Source organism: Solenopsis invicta, chromosome 12 (assembly GCF_016802725.1).
Source record: "Solenopsis invicta isolate M01_SB chromosome 12, UNIL_Sinv_3.0, whole genome shotgun sequence".
NCBI lineage: Eukaryota > Metazoa > Arthropoda > Insecta > Hymenoptera > Formicidae > Solenopsis > Solenopsis invicta.
Window position 1 is genome coordinate 20,802,721 of NC_052675.1, and position 23,021 is coordinate 20,825,741.

Genomic DNA, 23,021 nt, shown 5'->3' on the forward strand with positions numbered 1-23,021 from the left:
TAACATGATGTAGTCTCAAGTCAGTGACTGGGTCTCAGAGTGGGGCTCATGTCGTACACGTAGTTACGTACGTTGGAAAATTGCCTCGGGCTCATTCAATATTTTTAATATGCTTATCTCTCGTAATGGTGATACAACAGATACATTTTTTTTTATTTACTACATAAAATATCTCACATAATTATACATTATTTTTTACGTATACGCGTAAAGTAGCTATTAGCTATCTATGAGCTCTTTATTAGCTCTGTTACAACATATTTTTGTTTAAACAATTTTTACACGTATATAAACAAATTTTATATATAAGCGTAAGCAATTGTTACTTTTCACCTAATAAATTTTCAAATGACTCATCCTCAATAAATTATACACTATTTACGATTATACTGTTATCAAGAATTTATATATATTTAGAAGAGATGAACATTTCACTTCTATTGATATTGATTTACAATTATTTCTAAAGTGACTTACAATTTTACATATTTCGAGTGTCTTCATATGTATGAAATATCTACAAACCTAATTTTCAAATAGTGCTATTACTAACAAATATTTAAATAAATTTCCATTAGTATTTTCAATATCATTAATTTAAAGTCTGATTCAAACTATCTTATCTCAACTGCAAACTCGTAAATAAATTTAAATAACGTTTGTATTTACTAGTCATGCTAGCTAATCTAACCTCAGCCTTAATGAATGCACGTTATATTTCAAGAAAAGCATTGTAAAAACAATATGATGTAAGTGTATTTTTGTAACGATTGTAAAAGTAAATCTTTTGAAGATAAAATTATTTTAGATACAGAGAAAGAACTTACTGAAGGTAATTTTGTCTTACAAATTATTTTACTACAAATAAATTTATTTTTTCTTTGCGATCGAAGCAGTTCAGTGATTATTTTACAGCAAAATGCGTTTGTTAAGATAAACTATTTTAAGCGATAAATTCTGTTCCTACGAGTTCGCTCACACAATTGGATTTTTCCATTTTACTAATGGAAGAAGTTTTACTGTTTATCTATATAATATCGAGTTAATTATAACACAGCAATGTTTGCTTTTACATTTATTGTAAATATTCCGTAACGACAATGATTTTGCTGGAAAACTCTTTTGTTTTGGAGATATTGTTCTTTCTGCCGTTATCAAAATGTTCACGTCGCCGTCTGGTATAACGCGGAAGCACTTATCATCGCTCGTTTATCGGAAAACGATAGGTTGCGCTCATCGTTATTTAGATAACATAAAAGTATACAATGTAAGCGATAAACAGAGCGACGAGTAAAAGCTAAGCGGACACCTGAAACCAGTCGAGTCACCTCCAAATCGTGCAGGTATTGTCCTTGCTGGCGGTGATTATGCTGTCCCCCGTGTACGAAAACGCGCAAGCGAAAACGTCGTCGGTGTGTCCTTCCAATTGCTGGAAGCAGGAGCCATCGTCCGCTGACCATAGCCTGGCTGTTTTGTCCAAGGAGGCGGTCAGAAGTTGATGGCCGTTTGGACTGAAGCAAACTGAAAAAATTCGCACAAGACTTTAGTTACATTTGCGCGATATGTGAATATAGAATACTATGCGGGACGAGGCGTCCGTTTGCGACAAGAAATTTGCCTTTTGACACTTCTTCTCCATGGCCTCTCGTGACAGTCAACGGCTTGAAATTACCGCTTATATTCCAAACTCGCGCGGTTTTATCGCTGCTGGCTGTCGCCAGCCTCTTGCCGTTGTTGTCGAAAGCGAGATCCAGAACTTCGTCGTCGTGTCCCAGCAGGGTGGCCAGGCAAGTGTTCATTCTCGCGTCCCACACCTTCGCGCTCTTGTCGATCGAGGACGACGCGATCAGCGAACAATCGAAATTGTAGAGGCAGTTGGATAACTCCGCGCGATGACCGATTAGCACGCTCGTTCGTCTAAGATTGCCAATTGAAAACAATTTCATTCTTCGTCAAATCCTACATTTGACGTCGCACGAAGGAAAAAAAAAGATTTTTTCGAAGAAGTATGATTTTATATACTATGAGTCGACTAGCACTACGATGCTAGAATAAAAACGTGAGGAAAAAAACGTGAGAAGTTGATTCAGCAAAAGTGTATCAAGCGCTTCAACATTGATAATTGCTTTACGTAATGAATTTTACGTAAGTAAAATTCGTATTAGGGTCTTAAGAGGGAGTAATAAGATAAATACAAGATAAGAAAGAGAAAACCCGCAATAAGATAGTACAAGATAAGAAGAGGGAACCCACGTAAACGTTCTTGTATCCCAGATGTTCACGGTTCCGTCGAAGGAACCCGATATGATCTGATTTCCGTCGTCGTTGTAATGCAGAGCAATAACTTCCGCCGTGTGTCCCCGCAACGTACCCAATTCCTGACCTGCCGAATTCAAATTGTGTCTCTCGCATAAAAAAGAATTACGACGTATCGGCCGTGCTTTATTCGGGGAAAGCCGTCTCGAGTGAAAAAACAATAATAGTATTCTTAGTATTCTTGAGTTTAAAAATTCTCTAATCTAATCTCTAATGATTAAATAACCAAACCAGGAATTTATAATCTAATGTGCTTTTTAGAAACAATCAAATGTTTGAAAAGCATTTATCTGTGTTAAGGATGTATAGGACGTTTCTCAAAACAATATTAAGAAAATTATGGAAAAATTACAGATTGTTTTATATTGCATTTGAAGAGTAGTAGAATAAATTTGGCGACAATTTTCTATCTGTATAAAAAGTTATTTTAATAAGAAGTAAACATGTGTTTTAATGTATATTAATAATAAAATACGAAATGATGAACAAAATCTGAATTTTTTAATTACCAAGTGCTTAAAATATTCAAGATGATTTATATAAAATTTCTTTGTAATACAGAGATTAGTTTTGTAAAAAAAAACCAAATTTATTTATTTATTTATTTATTTACAAATTAATCAAACAGTCAATCGCAATCAAACTTACTGCATAAATCATTTTGAATACTTAAAGTACTTGCACAAAAAAATTGAGATTTTTCTTAATGTTGCAACAAATAATTTAATTTTTAATAACAAATACAGTACATAAACTATAAAAAATAAAATCTTATTCATACAACTTTCATATGATCATAATTTATTTAAAGTGTCAATATTAAACACATTTCTAAATTTGATTTACTTTACTGTATATCCGATACATCCTTAAATACGTATTGTATTAGAAAACCATTTTCAGTTTTAATCAATCGCAATTAATGTTTCATTAATATTCCAAGTTGTCTAAATTGCCTTTCCGAGCGACAACTGAGAGCTCGGAATTCAGTGAGTTTCTTTAAGCTCGTTTAATTAGAGTATCGGGCAGCCGCCGCGATAACGTAAATCCGACAATAATTGGATATAGCGATAAGTACAGTGTACAAGAATACGTTAACTGCTTTCGCATATTGTTTGCAACGCGTACCATGTTGCAAACGGTGGATTCGACAGTGGTACGTTGCGCCCGATCGATCGTGAGAGCTGGTCGAATCGGAGGCGCGCGTTTATTATGTGAGATAACATTGCGATATTTTCAATACCGGTTTCTATATGGAATATTTTCGACGTCGCGTCGATGGAGCCGGTCGCGAGCTTGCATCGCGTCGGTGAGAATTTAGCCACCACCACTTCCGCGTCGTGACCCCACATGGTTGCGAGGCAGTGACCCGTCCGCGAGCACCAGACCCTCGCAGTTTTGTCGAAGGACCCAGTCACAATTTTGTCTCTGAAATGTTTCAAATGACGATGCACGGGACCTTGCAGCTACGTTGCAAGAACATTGCAATGGCTTTGGAAACATTGCATAAAATATAAATATGCGATATGACTTAATAATGTTACAGCAATATTTTTAACACATTGTGAAAACAAACTGTTAACAATTTACGTATAAATATTTGTGTGCGTATGGACATTTTGCGTATGGACTAAGCTTATAAGTAATTGTATACAAGAGTCTCGTACTGCATTTGGACACAAGTCTATTGTGATTAATCACGGAATGGAAATATTTTTGATAATGCTTGGTAGTAACAATTCCGCGATTAAAGAAATTCTTCGAATCAAAATTCGATTTTATAATTTTGTATTCGCAGAAAAATTTTTATATGATTCTCTAAAAATTACAAAGTTTAATCCATGAATAATCTGCCGAACATATAGAAATGTCAAAAATTTAAGAAAACAACGTGAATATAAATTTGCCATTGCACGATTAATTTTACATAATACATGTTACATTAATGTTATTAATAGTGCATTACAAAATTTATTTATATAATAATTTTCTTAATTTCATATACATTGTATATATATTCTACAGATTGTTCACTAAATTAAAACCTTCTTAATTATCATGACGTAACAAAGTATTATGAAATACATATTTTATGGTAATATTGCTGCAATATTTATAAAAACAAACATTTTATTATACAGTAACATTTCGCAACGTTTTCGCAACGTTGAAATACTTCTGTAATGTTTCTCCAATCTTTTTTGGGATAAATCTAACCGTCGATATTGCGCCGTACATTAACGTACAGCGCGCATTATACATTAATAAAAAGGAGATCTCGGCCAAGCTGTAAGTCGCACGAGTTCTCTTGCCCATGTCTTACTTTCAATCCCGGATCGATACAGCCGCGACTTAACTCTGATCTATATTATGACTTGACTCACGAAGTCGGATTGTTGAACGAGACGGCGTAGACCACGTTCGTATGGCCTTCGAGAGTAAAAAGCTCCTCTCCACTGTCAATGTCCCAAACTTTACAAGTTCGGTCATAGCTGCCCGTGAGGCATCTGTCAATCGAACGGATAACATGTCGATTAAACGCTACGTCTCGATAAATTATTCATAGCTATTTAATTTATTCTTGATTTATTCTCTCTTTTACATAATTTTTCCTTTTAACAGCTTTTAATCGATTTATGTCATGTCGTTATAGAATTTAACTTCAAACGCTACTTACTTTGAAACTCACTGTAAATTTTGCAAGTTTACTTAATAATTAAGCGACAATTTTAATGTGGAGTACCTTTTACCTAGTTTATCGAACGCTATATTAGTGACCGGCAAGAGATGCGTCTGCAAGGTTTTGTATTTGTAGTAGCGCTTAGTATTTGTATCGCAAACTTTAGACTGCAGTTTCTGCAGAGTTTCGACTAACTGGTCCATTACACTTTCAGTTATTATGGGTTCGGCCGCTTTTATGCTTTCCGCTAATGCTCTTACGTCCGTTCTGCAAATTGTTTAATTGTTCGCTTTATTTCGCGATCTTGCTTCAAATGCATAGCTTCGTACTTGAAGCTATGCGTTTGAAAATGCGTTTGAAAAGCAAATGTAAAATAGCGATTAAGCGGCTATTATGTTGCTACGGCGAATAAAGAAGCTGGTGGATCGAATCTATCTGATCTGTTTACTCGGCGGACAGGTCTAGTAAGTCGATCATTTTTGTCTTGACGTCACCGCCCTGCGTGTACTCCAGAGCGAGACCTGAAGGGATTAAACCCAAATGAATTGTTAATATTTTCTCAAGTAAATTAAATTAAAATTTAGAAGAACACACATTTACACACACACACATTTACACACACACACACACACACACAGAGGCGTGTCGGGTGACATTATTAATGCATCCGACTGTACATCGTCTGTTTACCTGGCGGGAAATAACGAAGCAAGAATTTCAGCAGCCTCATGTGGACATTCCAATTAGGACCGCGTCCAGTGTTCCAGACAGGGTTGCGATTCACTACTATTTGACACGGAGGGTAGGCGCGGATTTAATTATAAAATGTGGATCACGCGTCAGGGATTACGTATCACGAAGGTGCGTTTTCTCCGCGCCAGCCGGAGCTGTCAAAACCGGGTTTTGTTTTGTCCGTTCGTTCGTTCGTTCGTTCGTTCGTGCGTGCGTACGTTCGTGCGTGCATACGTGCGTGCGGTGCGTGGTGCACGTCAGTCAGGCGCGTTGTCTTGTGCACTTGTGCAAACGATTGTGCGTTGCCTAGCGCTCTGGAGCTTTGGTTGCTGAGGCTCGTTTGATCAATTTCAAGCATTAGAATTTGTAGTATATAATTATAAAAAAATTTACTTAACGTTTTGCAATTCAAATTGTATAATAAGCGTTATAGAAATAGATGCGATCAATTTATTTTATCGTAATAGCTATTGTTTCGAAAGGAAAAAATTAAATAAAGAAAAAAATAGAAAAGAAAGAAGAATAAATTAAAAAGTTATATATCTTTTATATTATAGGTACATTACATATGCATATTAATATTTTTCATTAAATATTATCTTAAATCTTTTTATTAGTTATGTAATAAAAAAAGCCAAAGTCACATCAATATTTTTTTATATAGCCAGGTCTTAATTTTCTGTGCTGTAACAAAAACGCATTTAATAGAAGTTTCAATTGGTTGATAAGCTAAAGCATAACTATAGTTTTTTGGAAATTAAATGCGCAAATCTACTTTAAAATCATTTTTGTTATACTAGACGTTTATTTCGGTGTTCAATAATTGCGTTATAAGTTTTTGTATTATCGATCCTTCGTTGAAACACCACGGAACACAACCAGAAAATTGTAACATACTATATTATCCACTGGAAAGTTTCGTAGACATGGCTACGTAGTTCAATATGTCTACATTGTGTTGGCATAGAGGCGCATTGCCCAGCAATGCACAGCAATGTCACAAAAACGTAACTTCCAGCTGATCGGATGTGAGCAATAACAGTTTTCAAGGCTTTTTCTGCCAAAGCAATTGTTTTTTTGTTATTCCGTTATAAACTTTTTTATCTTTGATATTGTCGAGATATTCGGACGTGATATAACTGCATGTGCAGCCCGAATTAAATTTATACTTCCAATTAGCTTGATATTTTTTTCAATCTAAGTGACGAAATTTAATTTCTACAAGGGCACTTTCGGAGTTTTTCACATATTATTGATTATTATAAATTATAACAATACGTTACGTCAGGATATGTAAGTTTCGAGATGTCTACGGATTACGGCGACAGATATGTATTTGAAGCCGAGTGGTATGACCAAATCGCCTGTATGCTGAAGAAATTTTATCTGTATTACTATCCATCCGATAATACTGTCGAATTGGTATGTGCAAGTTAGTGTAAATTAACCCTGAAATGCCGCTGATATTTTTCTTATATTAACACTACCCTGAGTAGAAATTCACTCATGTAATTGAGAATTTTTTCTACACTTTTATGGCAACTTTATAGTTTGCAAAGTTAGAATAACCTACACTGTGAACGTTATTGAGAACTGACACTGTTTTAATATAAAAAATCAAATTTAATGGAAAATTTATTGGACAGTTAGAGAAAATTAAATATACGGTTTTAAAAATATAAAAAGAGTACATAAAATATATAATTTGCATATTGCAAATTACATAATTTTTTTAAAAGCAATTATATATTTTTTTTGCGTCAATTAATTCATCTCATTCTGTGCATAAAAGTATTTGAATAAGATAATGTAGAAATTAATATTTAACAAATTAATTTCAAGATATTATATACTTGTATATTTCATATCAAACATGCTAAAATATTAAGTATTTCGTAAAGTGTCAATTTTTTTATAATCTTACCTTAATACATATTTAAGTGGAATTATCAGAAAGACCGTAAAACATGTAAAACAAATCATGTTATTTAAAAAAATCGAGTTGCTTTGGAAACTTCCTTCCTCCGTGTCTTCGTATGCAATTAGAGTTGTCATGCTATATTGCATATACTATTTTCAGTTTGACTTAAAAACAAAGAAGACTTTTCTAAGGCGGACAACATGTGAAGGTATCAAAGCTAAGGATTTTTATGTCGGTACCGTCATAACAATATTTTCAAGATGCATCAAAATTACGGGTTACGCAGACACCTATACCAAAACCAAATTAGAAACGCAACTACAAAAGTAAATAAGCAAACGATTTATTTTATGTATGATTTCTTTGGCATCTAAGAGAGAATTTTACTCAACTGACATAATTGTATTTTTCCAGAGTTTTTGTACTGTTGAAACCAGATGTCGTTGACAAAATGGGTGAAATATTAAAGGCCATTACAAATTACGATTTTCATATCGCAAATATAAAAATGATAAGATTAACTGCAAATGACATTGAAGAAAGTTGTCTTGTAAAAGATGTGGCTGATAAGACGTAAGTTAAATTTTGAGCTGTTAACAGTGTCCTAAGAGTAAACTATTTATTATTTTTTAGTAAATTTTAGATACTGTAGCTATGAAAGTTTATATTTTTAGGTCTGTTATAAATTATCTTATTTCTGGCCCTGTCGTTGCTTTAGAATTATTAGGAGGCAATGGTATAATGAGATGGCAAGAACTGGCAGGCCCAGATGATAGTGAACATGCTCGTTCAACGGCAGCATCTTCATTAAGAGCTCTCTATGGAAAAGACGAGATACACAATGCCGTACATGGATCCAAAGATACCGAAACGGCAACACAGGTAATAAATACTAATATAAAATAATTAAGATTATATATCTTGATATAACGTCCAACTGGATATTTTCAGGAATTGCGATACTTCTTTCCAGACTTGAAGAGTAAAAATAAAGGCCTGAAAAACACTGCGACTTTGCAGAAGTGCACCTGTTGCATCATCAAGCCACATGCTATACAGGAAAAGCTTCTTGGTAAATTGGACATCTTGTTAAAATGTTGTAATGTACTAATGTATATATACATTTTTTTAAGTAGCAATTGGAATGTTTCATACAACTCTGAAATCTCCACATAAATTTGATATTATATTCTTTTCAATTAATCTTATATTTATGACATATAGGTGCCATTATCGATGACATTCAAAAAGCAGGCTACGTGATCACCGCGGCACAACAATTTTATATTAATCCAATTAATTCCGAGGAATTTTTAGAAATATATAAAGGCGTTCTTCTTGAATATACCGTATGTTTTCGTCTCATTTTACTCTTTAGTTTAATAAATAATTATTTCTGAAACTGAAAATATTTTTGCACTTGCTACAGGCAATGGTAGCGGAATTACAATCCGGTCCATGCATCGTTCTGGAGGTGAGTCGTAAAGACGAAAGCCCTAACATCGTTGCTGATTTCAGGAATTTATGCGGTCCAATGGATCCGGTAAGCACAAACCACTTTAATTGCTTTGTCTCCGTTATTGACATACTTATTTGATACAGGACGTTGCGCGGCAAATCAGACCGAATACGCTTAGAGCAAAGTATGGGAAAACGAAAGTACAGAACGCTGTACATTGTTCCGATTTACCGGAAGACGGCATACTAGAGGTAACGGAAACTTTAGTTACACTTGTCACTTTTTTAATAATTTATATATGTTGATTCTTTCCAGGTGGAATATTTCTTCAAGATACTCGATGGAGTCTGAGTGATCAAATGTTTCGTATATAATATAAATAGTTAGATTTAATAATTATTAAATCTACATTATTTGAAAATTTATTTATATACATTAATACGAGAAAATAAATTTTTTTAAATAAAACAATATCAATTCAAATATATGACGTATTCTGATATTTATTTTTTTAGAATTATTCTACAATACCGCTTGAGGCTATAATAACTTTTATATGAAATTGATTATACAAACCTTTACATTTTCATTAAACAAATGAAGGACGCTGTTTTTTAATCAAAACATTTGTTTTAATCGTTCTGATTTCTCATTAAATGTATTTTGAAAAGATTTAAATATAATTAAAAATATTTTTAAATATTATATAATGATTATTTCACGAGTTTTATATTTACACGAGAACTTTTTATTTATCACGTATACATAATATTTTTTATCATATATAATAGCCATAAATGTAATCGAAAGTAGAGAAATATTTTTTCTTATTCGTTCCACGCATCTATATGTATATTCGTGTATTTTAATACTCGTTTCGCTGAATATTTCCATTGAGTAAGGGTTTCCGGAGAAAGGGGGGCGTCTGATATGGCTCGAAGCTAGAGGCCCGAAGCTACTTTCGCAATGTCCAATGTCCTACTTTGGCACGATTATTGCAGATATTGGCATTTGCGTAATTACATACTCGAAATGACATCCTCTCGCATAACGATCAACATTTTTTAATGACACTCAGAAGTAGGAATAAAAAAAATGTTTTTCAGTCACCTAGGTCTTAATAAACGATTCCTTTAAAGTTCTTCATAAATTTATTTAATTTTTTTAGCGTCTCAGTTTTGTTAGAAAGGTTATAGCGTAAGAGAAAGAGTGATTTTAGACTCTGCGCGTAATCAATAGTTGTATAGGCAAAATATCTACTCAGATGAAAGAAAATGTTGTGCCACAAGGTTTATTTCAAAAAACACCCACACTTTCTAGATATCGCAAGAAATATAATTTTTTATTAATATTTTTTCTCCGTTAAATCTAAATTAATTTTTACAAAAAAATTCATGATTATAAAGGGTATACATAGGCTCTAATTTTTTTGTCGTTCTTTACTGAAAATGAATGAAAACGAACATTAATGACCAGTAACCATCCTACAATGTCAAAATAGACTGCAATGAAGTAATTTTAACAGTTTTTAAAATTCAACGCGAATTATACGAAATATCATGATGTTCCATCACCCCAAATATATTCCACAACCGCCGGTTCTTTCCTCTACTTTTTACATAATTGGAGGTAATTGTATTTAAAAACAATTTAACATATGTCAACTAGATGCACTTAAGACCGAAGATTTTTTTTTAGAAATGGCCAATTTTTTAGATTAAAAGAAAATGCGATATCAAAAATTCTAAATTTGTATAAAAACAGAATTTTCAACAAAATACGACAAAAAAATTAGATTACTTATACTCTTTATAATCATGAATTTTTTTGTCAAATTCAATTTAGATTTAATGGAGAAAAAAAATATTAATGAAAAATCACATTTCTTGCAATATTTTGAAATTGTGGGGATTGTTTGAAATAAAACATGACACAAAATTTTCTTTTATCTGGATGGATATTTTACTCTACATAACGATTGATTACGCGCGGGGTCCAAAATCACTCTTCTTATTACGTTATACCTTTGTTTTTTACACGGTTATTCAGACGAGATAGGATAAGATCGTGTTCGAAATCAATTCACACTTGATATTGTTGCATCGTGAAACACACAATAGAACAATTAATTATTCGCAGTTTTGCAGCGCTGTATACAGTTTAGAAAAAATCAGTTATTTTGTTAATTAACACATTAAATTCGCCATTTTGCGCAAACAAACACCATCACTACAACCATCTATCTCCAAGAACTGCAGGATTTACCGCGGCTTAATAACGGCATAATGATACGTGTCAAGGATTTAGTCTATCGGCGATGTAAAATTGTGAAAATGAATACGTTCCCATCGCATTAGACCAGATGATAAAAAGAAGAGAAGGAGAAGTCGGATTTTCCCGCAGATTAAGCTATGACTTTGATATTATCAGTTACTAAAAAACTATTTCCGTAAGGCAGTAAAAAATTATTTCAAAACTAAGAATATACTTGACACTAGGATTTATAGATAAATGCAAGTTAAACGCAAGTATATCAAAGATTTAGTATTAAATGTGTGTGTGTATGTGTGTGTGTGTGTGTGTGTGTGTGTGTGTATGTTCCTTACAATGTTTTCTAAAAATATTAATAGATAAAAGCTTCTTTATCTGAGGAGAAGCTTCAAAAAAGAATCGGAGAATTAGTATCTTTAATATGTAGTTTCTAGTATCTACTTTTTCACGAAGAGCGCTACACAAGAACAGGTATTCAATGTGTTGCGCAGACATTTGTGTCTAACGGTCCGTATTTGTTTACAAATGTGTCAGTTTTCTAAAATCAATTCGATTTTTGCACTTTTTACTTCTGTGAACATTTTGTTCATTTTATTCTGTTCTTTTTACGAATATATAAATAGGGTACAGCGTTGAGCCAAGTCGAAGAAAATTCACTTTTCGGTCGCGTACAATCCTTGCAAGGCGATTCGTCGTAACTTGGATCGGTGTATTGGAATACGCTACTTCCTTTCGTCGGTGACTTGGACCCAGGTGCCAGTATTGCGCATGACATCGCGCCGTACGGATCCATCGGTATTTCTTAAAGATCCGTCACTCTCCATACGCGGTTTTCGATCCTTTTTTTTTCTTCCACTTTTATGCAATTTTTTTTCTCTTATTTGGCACATTATGTCGTATCTCCGATACAGTTTTCCTGATTACACTTCAAATTTTTACATCAAAATTTAAAACAAAACGGAAGTATTGTTCAATTGCTGCGCAGATACCTTTCGTTTCAGTTGAAGCTCACCTGCTATTTTATGACGGCTATTTTTGGGATGTTATATTGTTATCAGTGAAACGCTTCGTGAACGTAAGTTGAATTTACATTAGCGAATAATCAAACGTTTTAATGCTTCTCGCCGCCATCACAATGATGTTATCAATTCATACACGTATGTAATGTAAGTAATATGTAAACAATTTATGTGTTAAATAAATGAAAAGCCAATGCAATTTCCGAATATTTTAAGAACAAATATAAAATTTCAAATATCTTTGACAATATTTATCATTAATGCAATCCATGATACATCATGACGCGTGTTATAGAATATTAATAGCATAATTATACATTTCTATGTACTACATAACAAACACTGAATACTGTATGTTAAACTGAAAAATAATAATATATTAATATCAATTCACCATCTTTATACTAAAATTGTCGGTTAATAAAGATTGTTGTATGAAAACAGCTATCATATGCTCCTCGTAATATTCGTGACATACATAAAAACGTTTTATAGCTGGTTACAGTTATTACAGATATTTGCATCACGAATTAAAAGAGAAGTAATTGCTTCCTGGTCTCGTCTCGATAATCATTTGAATAAATCGATTGAAAGTTTTTTCTGAAGATATAATCTCAAGGTTACTTGAGCGTATTTTCAAAAAATCTCTATAACAAGAATATTTTTATTCTCTGTGGAGAACTTTACTAGTGTATCAAGATATATGTTTGCAAATTTTATTCTCGAACATTTTCTTCGTCGTTTTTACTTTATAATTTATTTCCTTGTTATTAGTTTCTTGTTGTAAATATAGTCTTACTTGCTTGACATATAATTAGACGAAGTATATAGACAATATGGAATAACGATCTGATTTTTTTTCAAATTATGAAAATAATCAACTGAAGTGTCTTGTCGTTTTCAAAGCAATTGATCGCAAAAGCAGATTTGTTTCGTTTCGTAACTTATTGACATTTTCGTAATAAGGACAATGTGCATACGTTACAACGTTATGAAACAATAAAGTAGCGCCACGATATTATAGATGTATATGCATTATCTAACCCGACATAAAGAAATACATTCTTACTTGTTTTAAAATTCAATCGCGATAAGTGTTTATATATATATATATATATATATGCTACGTTTTATATATCGCGATAAGTGTTTATATATATATATATATATATATGCTACGTTTTATATATGCTACTTTTGAGTATGCCTAACGCTTTACGAAGTACTAATAAAACGCAAAGGATAATATACTTTTTCCTATATTTTCTATTACTCTGCCTCTTAAGAAATTTTATCAAAGTGTAATCAAGAGACATTCTCTTTCTCTCTCTCTCTCTCTCTCTCTCTCTCTCCGTGTTTCGTTATTATCCAATCAAATGAATCGAGAGACACTTATGCCACTTTTTGATGTATTATAAGATGAAATTATCTAACATTCACTCAACATTCACCGAGAAAATTCTAACTATTCTTGAAGGTTCATGGTTCTGTGCACATCCATAATCTTCCATAGGATGCGTCAAACCTTGAATGGAGAACGCGTCTGCTCAGCATTGCTAAGTGCTTGGCGAGTAGTTTACATAGATAGAGGATAGTTAAAATTCAAATTATCTTTTCTGCAAGTTTATTTACTCTGTTTATATATATATATATATATTTTTTTTTTTATTTTTTTTTATTTATACATTTTAATATTTTGATTTTGAGATATTTCATAAAAATTATCATAAAATTTTCAGTACCGAATTTCTTAGAGAAACATGGTATAAGACTTAAAGCAAAGTTTCCCCCCTAAACTTATACGATCGCGGCCCACTTTTAAAAATGGCAAATATCTGCAACTCATCTCGAACTTTATAAGGAAAAGCGAAAGAGGAGGAAGAATAAATCCATTATTTATTTATACCACTTTACTCTTTCTACTTTTTAATTTTTTATTGAATATATTTTTACAAGTATATTTTTTTCAAAATATAAGGTATAAAGGTTTTAAAAAAATGCGCTTATTTTCTATTTTTATTAATAATATTTTTGATATAGCGTTAAAGCAAATCATTTTCATGTACAAGAAAGTTTAATAATTGTAGCTTATTTCAAAATTTTTTTTATTTTTACGCAATGGCTGAAAAATTTTTGTAATCCACCAAAACTTGGATTATTTACCAGTCTTACCAGTGGGTGACCTTTAGAAATCCTTGATAATTAAGAAGATATAAGATTTTTGAATGTTCTTATATATTTTTAGATTACTTAAATAAAATACTAATATAAACTATCTGAATATTAAAAACTTTATTATCTTTAAATTATTTGCTATGACAATTTGATAGGTAAATAAGAATGATAGAAAAGAGGTAATCATTCCTAATAATTCAGTAAGATATTCTAATTTCATTAGATTATTAATGTTATTCTATTTATGTTTATTTATTAAAAAATCGAAAATAATTATTCTTTCTTTTAGAAGTTTAACAAATGATGTTCTATTAAACCACGTAATTATTAATTGATATGTGGAACTCGTAAATTTCATGATCAAACATTTATATATTTCCAAAACATTAATTAAAAAAAAAAATTATCCTCGAAATTTGAAGTTTCAAGATTTAAAGCTCCAAAATATATTTTAGCCTGTGGAAGAGACATTCATCGCAAGGTCTGCCGCACAAGTTATGCAATTAAAACAATAATGGTGCTCGCTCCCAACGCCGGTAACAACGAGCAATTTCAGGTTGATTATGATGCTCCATCTCGTAATTTGTGATACCGACGAAGCATACAAAAGTGCTCTCCGTGCTGCGGCTATACCTCAAGAAATAATGATGATATCGGTCAATTGCACAATTTGTCGTATTTGAACAATACATACCTTGCTTTTTTTATACATATAAACAAGCTTTTTGGACATACAATTGATGTTCTTTTGCGACGAGTGACGAGTGACGAGTGACGAGTGAACAAATAGATTTACGGAAATTGAACTTCCCTCGTAACAAGTGTTTCGCACTTTCAATCAATCAATGCGGTAAACGTTTCGCGTTTATTTATACCAATGAGCGGAAGTTGATGTTGATGCTATGTATGTATGCTATGAGGTGGAAGGTATTGTAAAACCGTTATGTAAAAGACGTGACATTCGTATCGACGTTTATTTTGTGCCACGGCCACCGTGTGCATTTCAATGACAGTGATGGGATCGATTGACCGAATTAACAACAATTAATTAATGATAAAGGCTTCGTTCTTTTACAAATTAGATAGAAATTATTTTCCTAAACCGTTATAAGAATAGAGAATATTAAATAGAGAACATCGATCCGTATGTGAAACACACACAAACATTAAGTGAATATTATATATATTGAAAAATATGTTTAACGATAAACACAGAGAATGGAGCAGTGACGTACGGTGGAGACACGTGCAGTACATACAGACTAAATCAGATTCCATCTCAGGCTCGCGATTAATTCAACGACGTCAATTCAAATTCCGGGAACACGCAAATCATCAAAATGATAATACCCAAGAGTTTCTTCAGGAGGATCAGCAAGGATTTCAAATCGAAGGAGCTGATGCCACTAAAGTTAATATTTTTCGTTCACGCTTCCAGTAAGTAATCTAAAAAGCAATTCTCTATTCAATAAAATTTAACAATATATTTTCCTTCTATTTCTTAACGTCTTAATTAAATAGTCAAATAGTTAAGTGGAATTAAAATTTTTAAATAATTTCTTTGTAGTATCAAGCTTGTTCTTTTGTTTTAGCACTTTACGTGTTGTATCCATACTTGACTATACACATGAGAGAACTGGGAATAAATGTGGAAGAGACTGCGATAATGAGTTCCATCACTCCTCTCGTGGCCATAGTGATGCCGCCGCTCGCCGGTATGTTAGCCGACCGGATAGGAAATTTCAGAGTGAGTTAAAACTAACTTTTCCGATAATGCCAAATACCAAAGTATGAACGAGATACTTTCTTCATCAGACTACTTTTCAGCAATATTCAGAAAGTTTTTTTTTAGAATTCTTCATGTAAGTATGAATTGTGAAATATTTAAAAATTTTTTAAACTTTTCACACACATCCTATAATTTGTAAAGGATACTTTAAACTGTTTTAGATTTTATAAGATTTCATAAATCTTTGAAATTTTCTGATATTTTAAAATTCATATATAAAAAATTCTAAGAAAGATGTAGATCTCAAAATTTTTCAATTCGTATAAAAAATCTGACAATTTAATTGAAAAATTATACAGAAATTCTGAAATTTGCACAATTTTGAAAAATTATATGGAAAATTCTAAGAAATATTTTCATCCGGGCAATTCATGAAAACTCATTTTTCTCATGTGTTTTTATCCTATGTTATGCCATTTGCATTCCCTCATCATCTTATGTCACTATCTACATGCATATTTATGTACACGCAGAGAATAACGTACCCGCAGAGAAAATTATCTTTGACGAATCTTTGCTGATAGATTTTGCTGTCGGTGTTTTCCGCATTCGGCGGTTTAGCGGCGTTACTGCTATTACTGGTGCCAATCGGCAGAGTGACAGTACATTTCCCCGAGAGGATAATCATGGACCTCGGTTGCGATGGTAGAAACGGTTCGTTACTACACACAATGAGCCAGGTTTATCCGTGTGAGACGAAATTAGAATCGGAGATCGCTATAAAAGTAGAAAGTTGTGGGTAAGCAAAAAATTGCAATTACATATCATTCAGTCCCATCATTCGCGGGAATGGAATAACGTTGCGAATTATGTAACATAACGTTACGTTACTTATATAATATTAAAAATTGTTATTTTTTTTTTCTTCGTTTTCTGTGTTAAAATTAAAAGTCTTTATTTTTTGTAATTTGTCTTCTGCCTAATATTCCTTTTGTGCTTCCGTCGTGTGAATCTTTCTATTGTCGTTAAATGCCTTAAAGATAATATTTTAGCATTTCAGAAAGACATTTGCAACCCGTCGCGTATGTTTTCATTAATTTAAATCACGTAACATATTGAGGAAACTATTGTTTTCGCAAATAGCAATCTCATACCAAAGCGATAAATGCTTTGCAACATAACGTATTGTATAATAACAAGCACATACATTCATTCTATTTTCCTGTTTGTTTCAAATTTATTTCAACAATTCAGCTCCGAGTGACATTCTATGAATATTACCGTTTGTCATAAGCTCCGCGATAATGGCATTTTAATAATGGAAAAGCCATACATTTTCGCGGAGTGACGTTTTAATCACTCCTGTCGTCAATCAGAGTCGTTTATCTATATGCTGGACAAATTTCAAACATTAGCAATCTTTTTGCGCAGATTCGTGTGTCACGTAGAAGCGAGCAACGAGACGGATCAAAATCTAATTCTAAAATCGAGGCATTATACAGTCCAACATCTCAATTTTCAAACTGGCGTTAATACCTCGTACAAATATATCGTTGCGCAGAGCGACTTGTCAACGGTACGTTGGGCATTGAACACATGTTAACAGGCTGCCTGTTACTGAGTTACAAGATACTCGATACCTAATATCGAATAACGGATAAGCAGTGAGCTTAGGTAGTAAGGTGAACAGGACGTAGAGGAGGCAGTACAGCGCAACGCGTGCATAGTCTTTGCTTAGTCTGTCAATTAAAAGTAGCATTTGTAATACTACACTCAGGGCCCATTAAAGAAAAATGTTCAAGAGAACGTTCTATTATTTTGAGCAAAGTATCGAACTTTATATATGAAAATGCGGAATTTTAATTTTCTCGTACAATTTCGTACTATTGTGGGTACATCTTCATGGATATACTTGCTATAACATTGTCTATTATTCTTGTATCTTTAATAACGAATATATTTATTGAAAAAAAAAAAAATAGTTTTTATGTTCAAGAAAATATATTTACATCATTTCTTTGATTTAAATAAATATTAGCCAGTATAAAATAATTTATAATACTTTTAAACTTGGAAAATATTTTTTTAATTCAAAGAAATAATGTTAAAATAAATATATTTACTTGAATATAAATTGTTTTTCAATGTAAGCTCGTAAAGTGTAAACACCAATTAAAATTGAGAAAAGATCAAGCAATTAGTGCTCCAATAATATCTCATATGTGATTTTAGATATTTTTTTCTAGTTCTTCAAATTGCTCGTCGCGCAGTTACTCTCTTATTTCTTATATCTTAATTACAGAGTACTAGTCAACAGGAAGATATGAAGGAACATCGACAATTGAGAAATAATGAGTTCTTCAAAACTGCTATTCGGCAGATTTCGAAAACGCACTATTTTTTTCCTACGGACCAGCAGTTGTCACTCTCATGTATGTCTCAATCGGGACACGCTCAAGATATTGATAACTTCACTACTGAGACAACGCATAAAATGTACAGAAATCATACGTCATGCACGTTCGATAGTTTAATGAAATCGAAGGTAGAAGAAGAATAATATACTTCGTAACGTAATAATATTCGTATGTATCTGAAGATATCAAAAAATTGGCAATAATAATCCAGTCATCGTTTTTGTATTTTACTTATAGTAATTGAATTTTTTATAAATATAAATTAATATTTACTGTTTTTGAAAAAAAAGAGAAAGAAAACAGAAAGATCAAGTTATATATTTTTTTTAAGGATAACGTTAATCGAACAATAAATTATCATTTGTATAAGTCGAAAATTAAAAGTTTTAAACCGGATGAAGATGATTTACGAGAGGAACGGCAAAGATATTTGATAGAAGAATTATCCTGGGCGGGGGAAGATTTTCAAAGACCCATTTGCGATGATCAAGATTCCATAAATAATCAAATCACGATACAAGTGCGGCTCTATGATCACGAAGCGAATCTAGAAGCACCCGAGCGAGTCTTGAGCACAAATGAATGCAGGAAGAAATGCATAGTTACTCTGCCTCGTAATGCAGTATGTTCCAACATGAATATGGAAATCGAATACAACATAAAGCTAACGTTCTGGCTTTATCTCGTCGTTCGAGTGTTCATAGGTACGTATTTAAACGTCCCAATTATCGACCTCAAAAAAATGAAGTAATCGTTTTATGTAGTGTCTTTGGTGTTGACTACAATTTCGGCCTTTAAAATGCAATGTTTCAGCAAGATTTTAAGAAATTGAATATTAAAGTTATAAAATGCCTATTTTTGAGCTTTACTAAAGCACAAAAGTTACAAAAAATAATTATTCTGTTCTTAGAAATTTTTCTCAATTTTAAAGATGTGCAAACTATTCGAATACGAGAATCGAATCTTAATAATTCAATTCAATTTGAATTTGATTTCCTTTATGAATCGAGTCAGAACTATTCGAAAATTTGAAATCTAAAAAATTCACACGAATCATATATGTATATATATATATATATTGAAAATCTTATAGAATCATTTTAAGTGACTTTATTTCATATAATCAATTTTTTTTATTATGTATACATTAAAATTCGATTTAACAATAATTATATTGATAATTAATAAGAGTCATGGTTCAATGATTCGATACTCAACTGTGTTATACTCATCGTAATATTAATTACTAATTTTACAATATTAAAAAGTAAAAATATAAAATTTTCTGTTTCAGGTATTATTGGTGGTACAACTTTTGCCATGTTCGAAGGTGCTGTTATAGCGATATTGCGAGAACAGGAGGCGGATTACGGTCTTCAAAGAATTTACGGCAGTATAGGAGGCATGATTTCCTCACCCTTATCGGGCCTTCTCATAGACTACGCTAGCAAGGGTAAAGGATACACGGATTTTAGGCGAGTAATTCATAATATATAATGTCCTATAACTGGCTACACAATCGAAGAGGATTGGTTTTACATACCGAAATAAATAAATCGGAAAAGTAAAATTTTTCTTTATGAGGCTTCTTTATTTCTAAGCCGTTCCGTATATTTATCCAATCACATCGAATCATCGCTAATGAAGATCCAATGAATTTTTCAGACCAGCATTTTATCTATACGCGGCATTGAAACTTGCATCTGGCGTTCTCATGTTGATGATCAACTTAGAATTCAAGGCACCCGCCACGAACGTCGTGCGTGACGTCTTTATTGTGCTGAGAAATATCGAAACTGCCGTACTTTTCCTTGCTTGCTTTATTCTCGGTAAGGTTATCAAACGATCGTCACCTTAATGCGATCCGAATTTTTCCCTTTAAGTTTTTCATCAAATTATTCGGACGAAAGGCAGCATTTGAAAAAGAGAAAGATTTCGACAGGCACTGCTTGGGGATACATCGAGTCGTTCCTCTTCTGGCTAATCCAGGATCTGGGTGGGTCTAGATCGCTCATGGGTATCACGGTGGCAGTAGGCGGTATCGCCGGCATACCGTTGTTGGCACTCTCGGGCCCGATAATATCAAAGATTGGTCACGCGAACGTGCTCTTCATAGGTTTCGTGTTTTACGCCATCAGGCTTTGCGGTGAGTATGATGATAACGGTGCGAAATAATTGACAGCGAACAAACGTGGACACGCGCGTTTAAAGCTATAATGAAGCGCTTCCTGCGTAGGCTATTCTTTGATTTACGATCCTTGGCTTACTTTAATCTTCGAGGCATTAGAGTCGGTTACAACATCCCTCAGCTTCACTGCAGCCGTCACTTACGCGGCAAAATTATCAACCACATCTACCGACAGCTCGATACAAGGATTGCTCGGTGGTGTTTATTATGGAGTTGGTATGTTCATAAATTCATTCAACTGTGCAAGTTTTTGTTTAGCAATAATAAATAAATCTGTTATAATAAAGATTCAGATAACACGCATGTCTCAAAATTTGGATATGAGACATCTTTAAATCATGCTTGAGACATCTAATATTGCGATTTTGGATATGGTGCTGTCTGGAGATGCACTTGACTTTTGTATGCATTGATTTTTGTATTTGTAGGCAAAGGTTCCGGGGCTTTGATCGGCGGTTACCTAATGAAAAGTTTTGGTACCAGACCGACCTATCAGATTTTTGCCGTAGTAACTTTGGTGACCGGTATAATATATTTTATATTCAATGTGACTTATTTAAAGAAGCGATCTCAACTCGAAGGTAACGATATCGTGAAGAAAAAACCGAAAAATATTAATAAGCAAGATATCTCCGAGAAGCACACGAGTGATATTAGTCTCAACGAAAAGTCACAGAGTAAACAAATTAATAACACGAGCAACACAATGGGAAACGATAATGAAGGATTTCTGAAAGAAGAATCGCAAAATAATAAAAAAACGGATGATCTGAATCCAATTGAGATCGAAGCTATCAGAAATGCTAAAAATATTGATGAAATTGAACAAAATCCAAGGAAACTTGAAGACAAATTAGCGACAAAGAATAATGTGACTCAAAGAAAGGTTGAAGAAAGCGACGTGCAAGAAAGCTGTTTTATTAATCCCAATTTTGTGGCAGACAATTTAGACCAGAATAAAATCACGGTGGAAAATGAGCACAGCGTATCTCAAAATGACAAACATATCGGTTGAGTTTGTAAGAGGATTCCTGGCTTAACGATAGTCAATTATTAAGAAAATTGGCTGCAATAAACAATTTATTCCGAAAGAGAGAAATTAATTAAAAATTTTTAATCTAAATTATTTAAAATAAAAGATAGACAAAAAATGTATTATCATCTATAATATTTAGCTTTTTATTGAGTAAAAAAACGCTAGAGATTCAAAAAGGTAGGCATTGATAAAATGAAAAAAGATGAAATCGATCAAAGTAGTCAATTTATCAATTTTATAGAAAAATATATACACACTGCGTAAAACGTTGCGAATTTATTAGTAACTTTTTAATAAACGATTACTTAATGAAGATTATGATATGAGAATTGTGATAGCAAAGGCCATAATTATTGGAATTAAATATCCCTTTATCAATATTCATATTTTTCACATTATAAATGTATATATAAAATTTTGTAATATTTAGATTATAAAAATTAACAAAACTGATTCCACTGATTACATCAGAGACAAGCTATGCCGCGTTCTAGCAAAAGATCTCATTAGATGCATCATAATATATTGTACATACACGCAACATGTTTGTACACATAAAATATATAGATTTTCATATCATATTCTCCATCGTCCAGATCTCGCGTTTATAATAATTTTAGCGACTTGTAAATATCACAGCTTAATCTGTAATATAGTCAAATTTCTCAATATATTATAAATCAATATAATCAATCTTTTTATTATTAATCCTCTTTTCTTAGTTTTTACTCTAGTGCAATAATGTCGTGAACAATTAAATCTTCCTGGTTTTTTTTACTCATTTTCACTCTATACGTGATTGCTTGTGCTGCATAGTTATATAGAAAATATAAAATTAAAACGAAAGCAAGAAAAAGATGTTAAGGGCACTGTTATATCAAGAATAGAATAGCGTCAAAAATAGGGAAATTCGATCCTGTACATTGAAATCATACGTATTTATTAATAATGTACGTATTTATCAATAAATTATTAATAAAATATTTTTTTAATCGTAATATATCTTTTCCCACTTAACGTGTTGCGCGTATTATATTTCCACATTATTATAAACGTTTATTACAAATGGTTTTCTATG

At 32.4% G+C, this 23,021-nt stretch overlaps 3 protein-coding genes across 9 annotated transcripts; 2 read left to right on the forward strand and 1 right to left on the reverse strand.

The window, feature by feature from the left end:
* Positions 1 to 222: 222 nt before the first annotated feature.
* Positions 223 to 6,284, reverse strand: LOC105202744 (dynein assembly factor with WDR repeat domains 1). The gene is made up of 8 exons (XM_026136240.2): positions 5,687 to 6,284; positions 5,445 to 5,517; positions 5,060 to 5,263; positions 4,701 to 4,823; positions 3,560 to 3,744; positions 2,254 to 2,383; positions 1,619 to 1,917; positions 223 to 1,521 (listed from the first exon to the last, which is right to left on the reverse strand). Exons 1-8 carry the CDS (start codon positions 5,724 to 5,726, stop codon positions 1,325 to 1,327), a joined length of 1,251 nt encoding a protein of 416 aa, XP_025992025.1. The 5' UTR covers positions 5,727 to 6,284; the 3' UTR covers positions 223 to 1,324.
* A 246-nt stretch (positions 6,285 to 6,530) lies between these two features.
* Positions 6,531 to 9,610, forward strand: LOC105202695 (nucleoside diphosphate kinase 7). The gene is made up of 9 exons (XM_011171318.3): positions 6,531 to 7,150; positions 7,809 to 7,975; positions 8,064 to 8,222; positions 8,324 to 8,531; positions 8,601 to 8,721; positions 8,874 to 8,998; positions 9,079 to 9,192; positions 9,252 to 9,359; positions 9,424 to 9,610. Exons 1-9 carry the CDS (start codon positions 7,034 to 7,036, stop codon positions 9,457 to 9,459), a joined length of 1,155 nt encoding a protein of 384 aa, XP_011169620.1. The 5' UTR covers positions 6,531 to 7,033; the 3' UTR covers positions 9,460 to 9,610.
* Positions 9,611 to 11,941: 2,331 nt separating this feature from the next.
* Positions 11,942 to 22,632, forward strand: LOC105202701. Of its 7 annotated transcripts, XM_039455649.1 has the most exons (13): positions 11,942 to 12,454; positions 15,029 to 15,129; positions 15,789 to 16,010; positions 16,166 to 16,320; positions 16,887 to 17,101; positions 17,734 to 17,878; positions 18,605 to 18,847; positions 19,051 to 19,423; positions 20,014 to 20,194; positions 20,385 to 20,548; positions 20,662 to 20,865; positions 20,956 to 21,123; positions 21,336 to 22,632. In XM_039455649.1, the coding sequence occupies exons 3-13, from the start codon at positions 15,914 to 15,916 to the stop codon at positions 21,920 to 21,922; spliced, it is 2,532 nt and encodes an 843-aa protein (XP_039311583.1). In that variant the 5' UTR covers positions 11,942 to 12,454; positions 15,029 to 15,129; positions 15,789 to 15,913; the 3' UTR covers positions 21,923 to 22,632. The 7 variants fall into 7 exon arrangements, with proteins under 7 accessions (XP_039311583.1, XP_011169639.2, XP_011169635.2 ...); XM_011171337.3 differs by lacking the exon at positions 15,029 to 15,129 and having other exon boundaries at positions 11,942 to 12,545; XM_011171333.3 differs by lacking the exon at positions 15,029 to 15,129 and having other exon boundaries at positions 11,945 to 12,454.
* Positions 22,633 to 23,021: the final 389 nt, after the last annotated feature.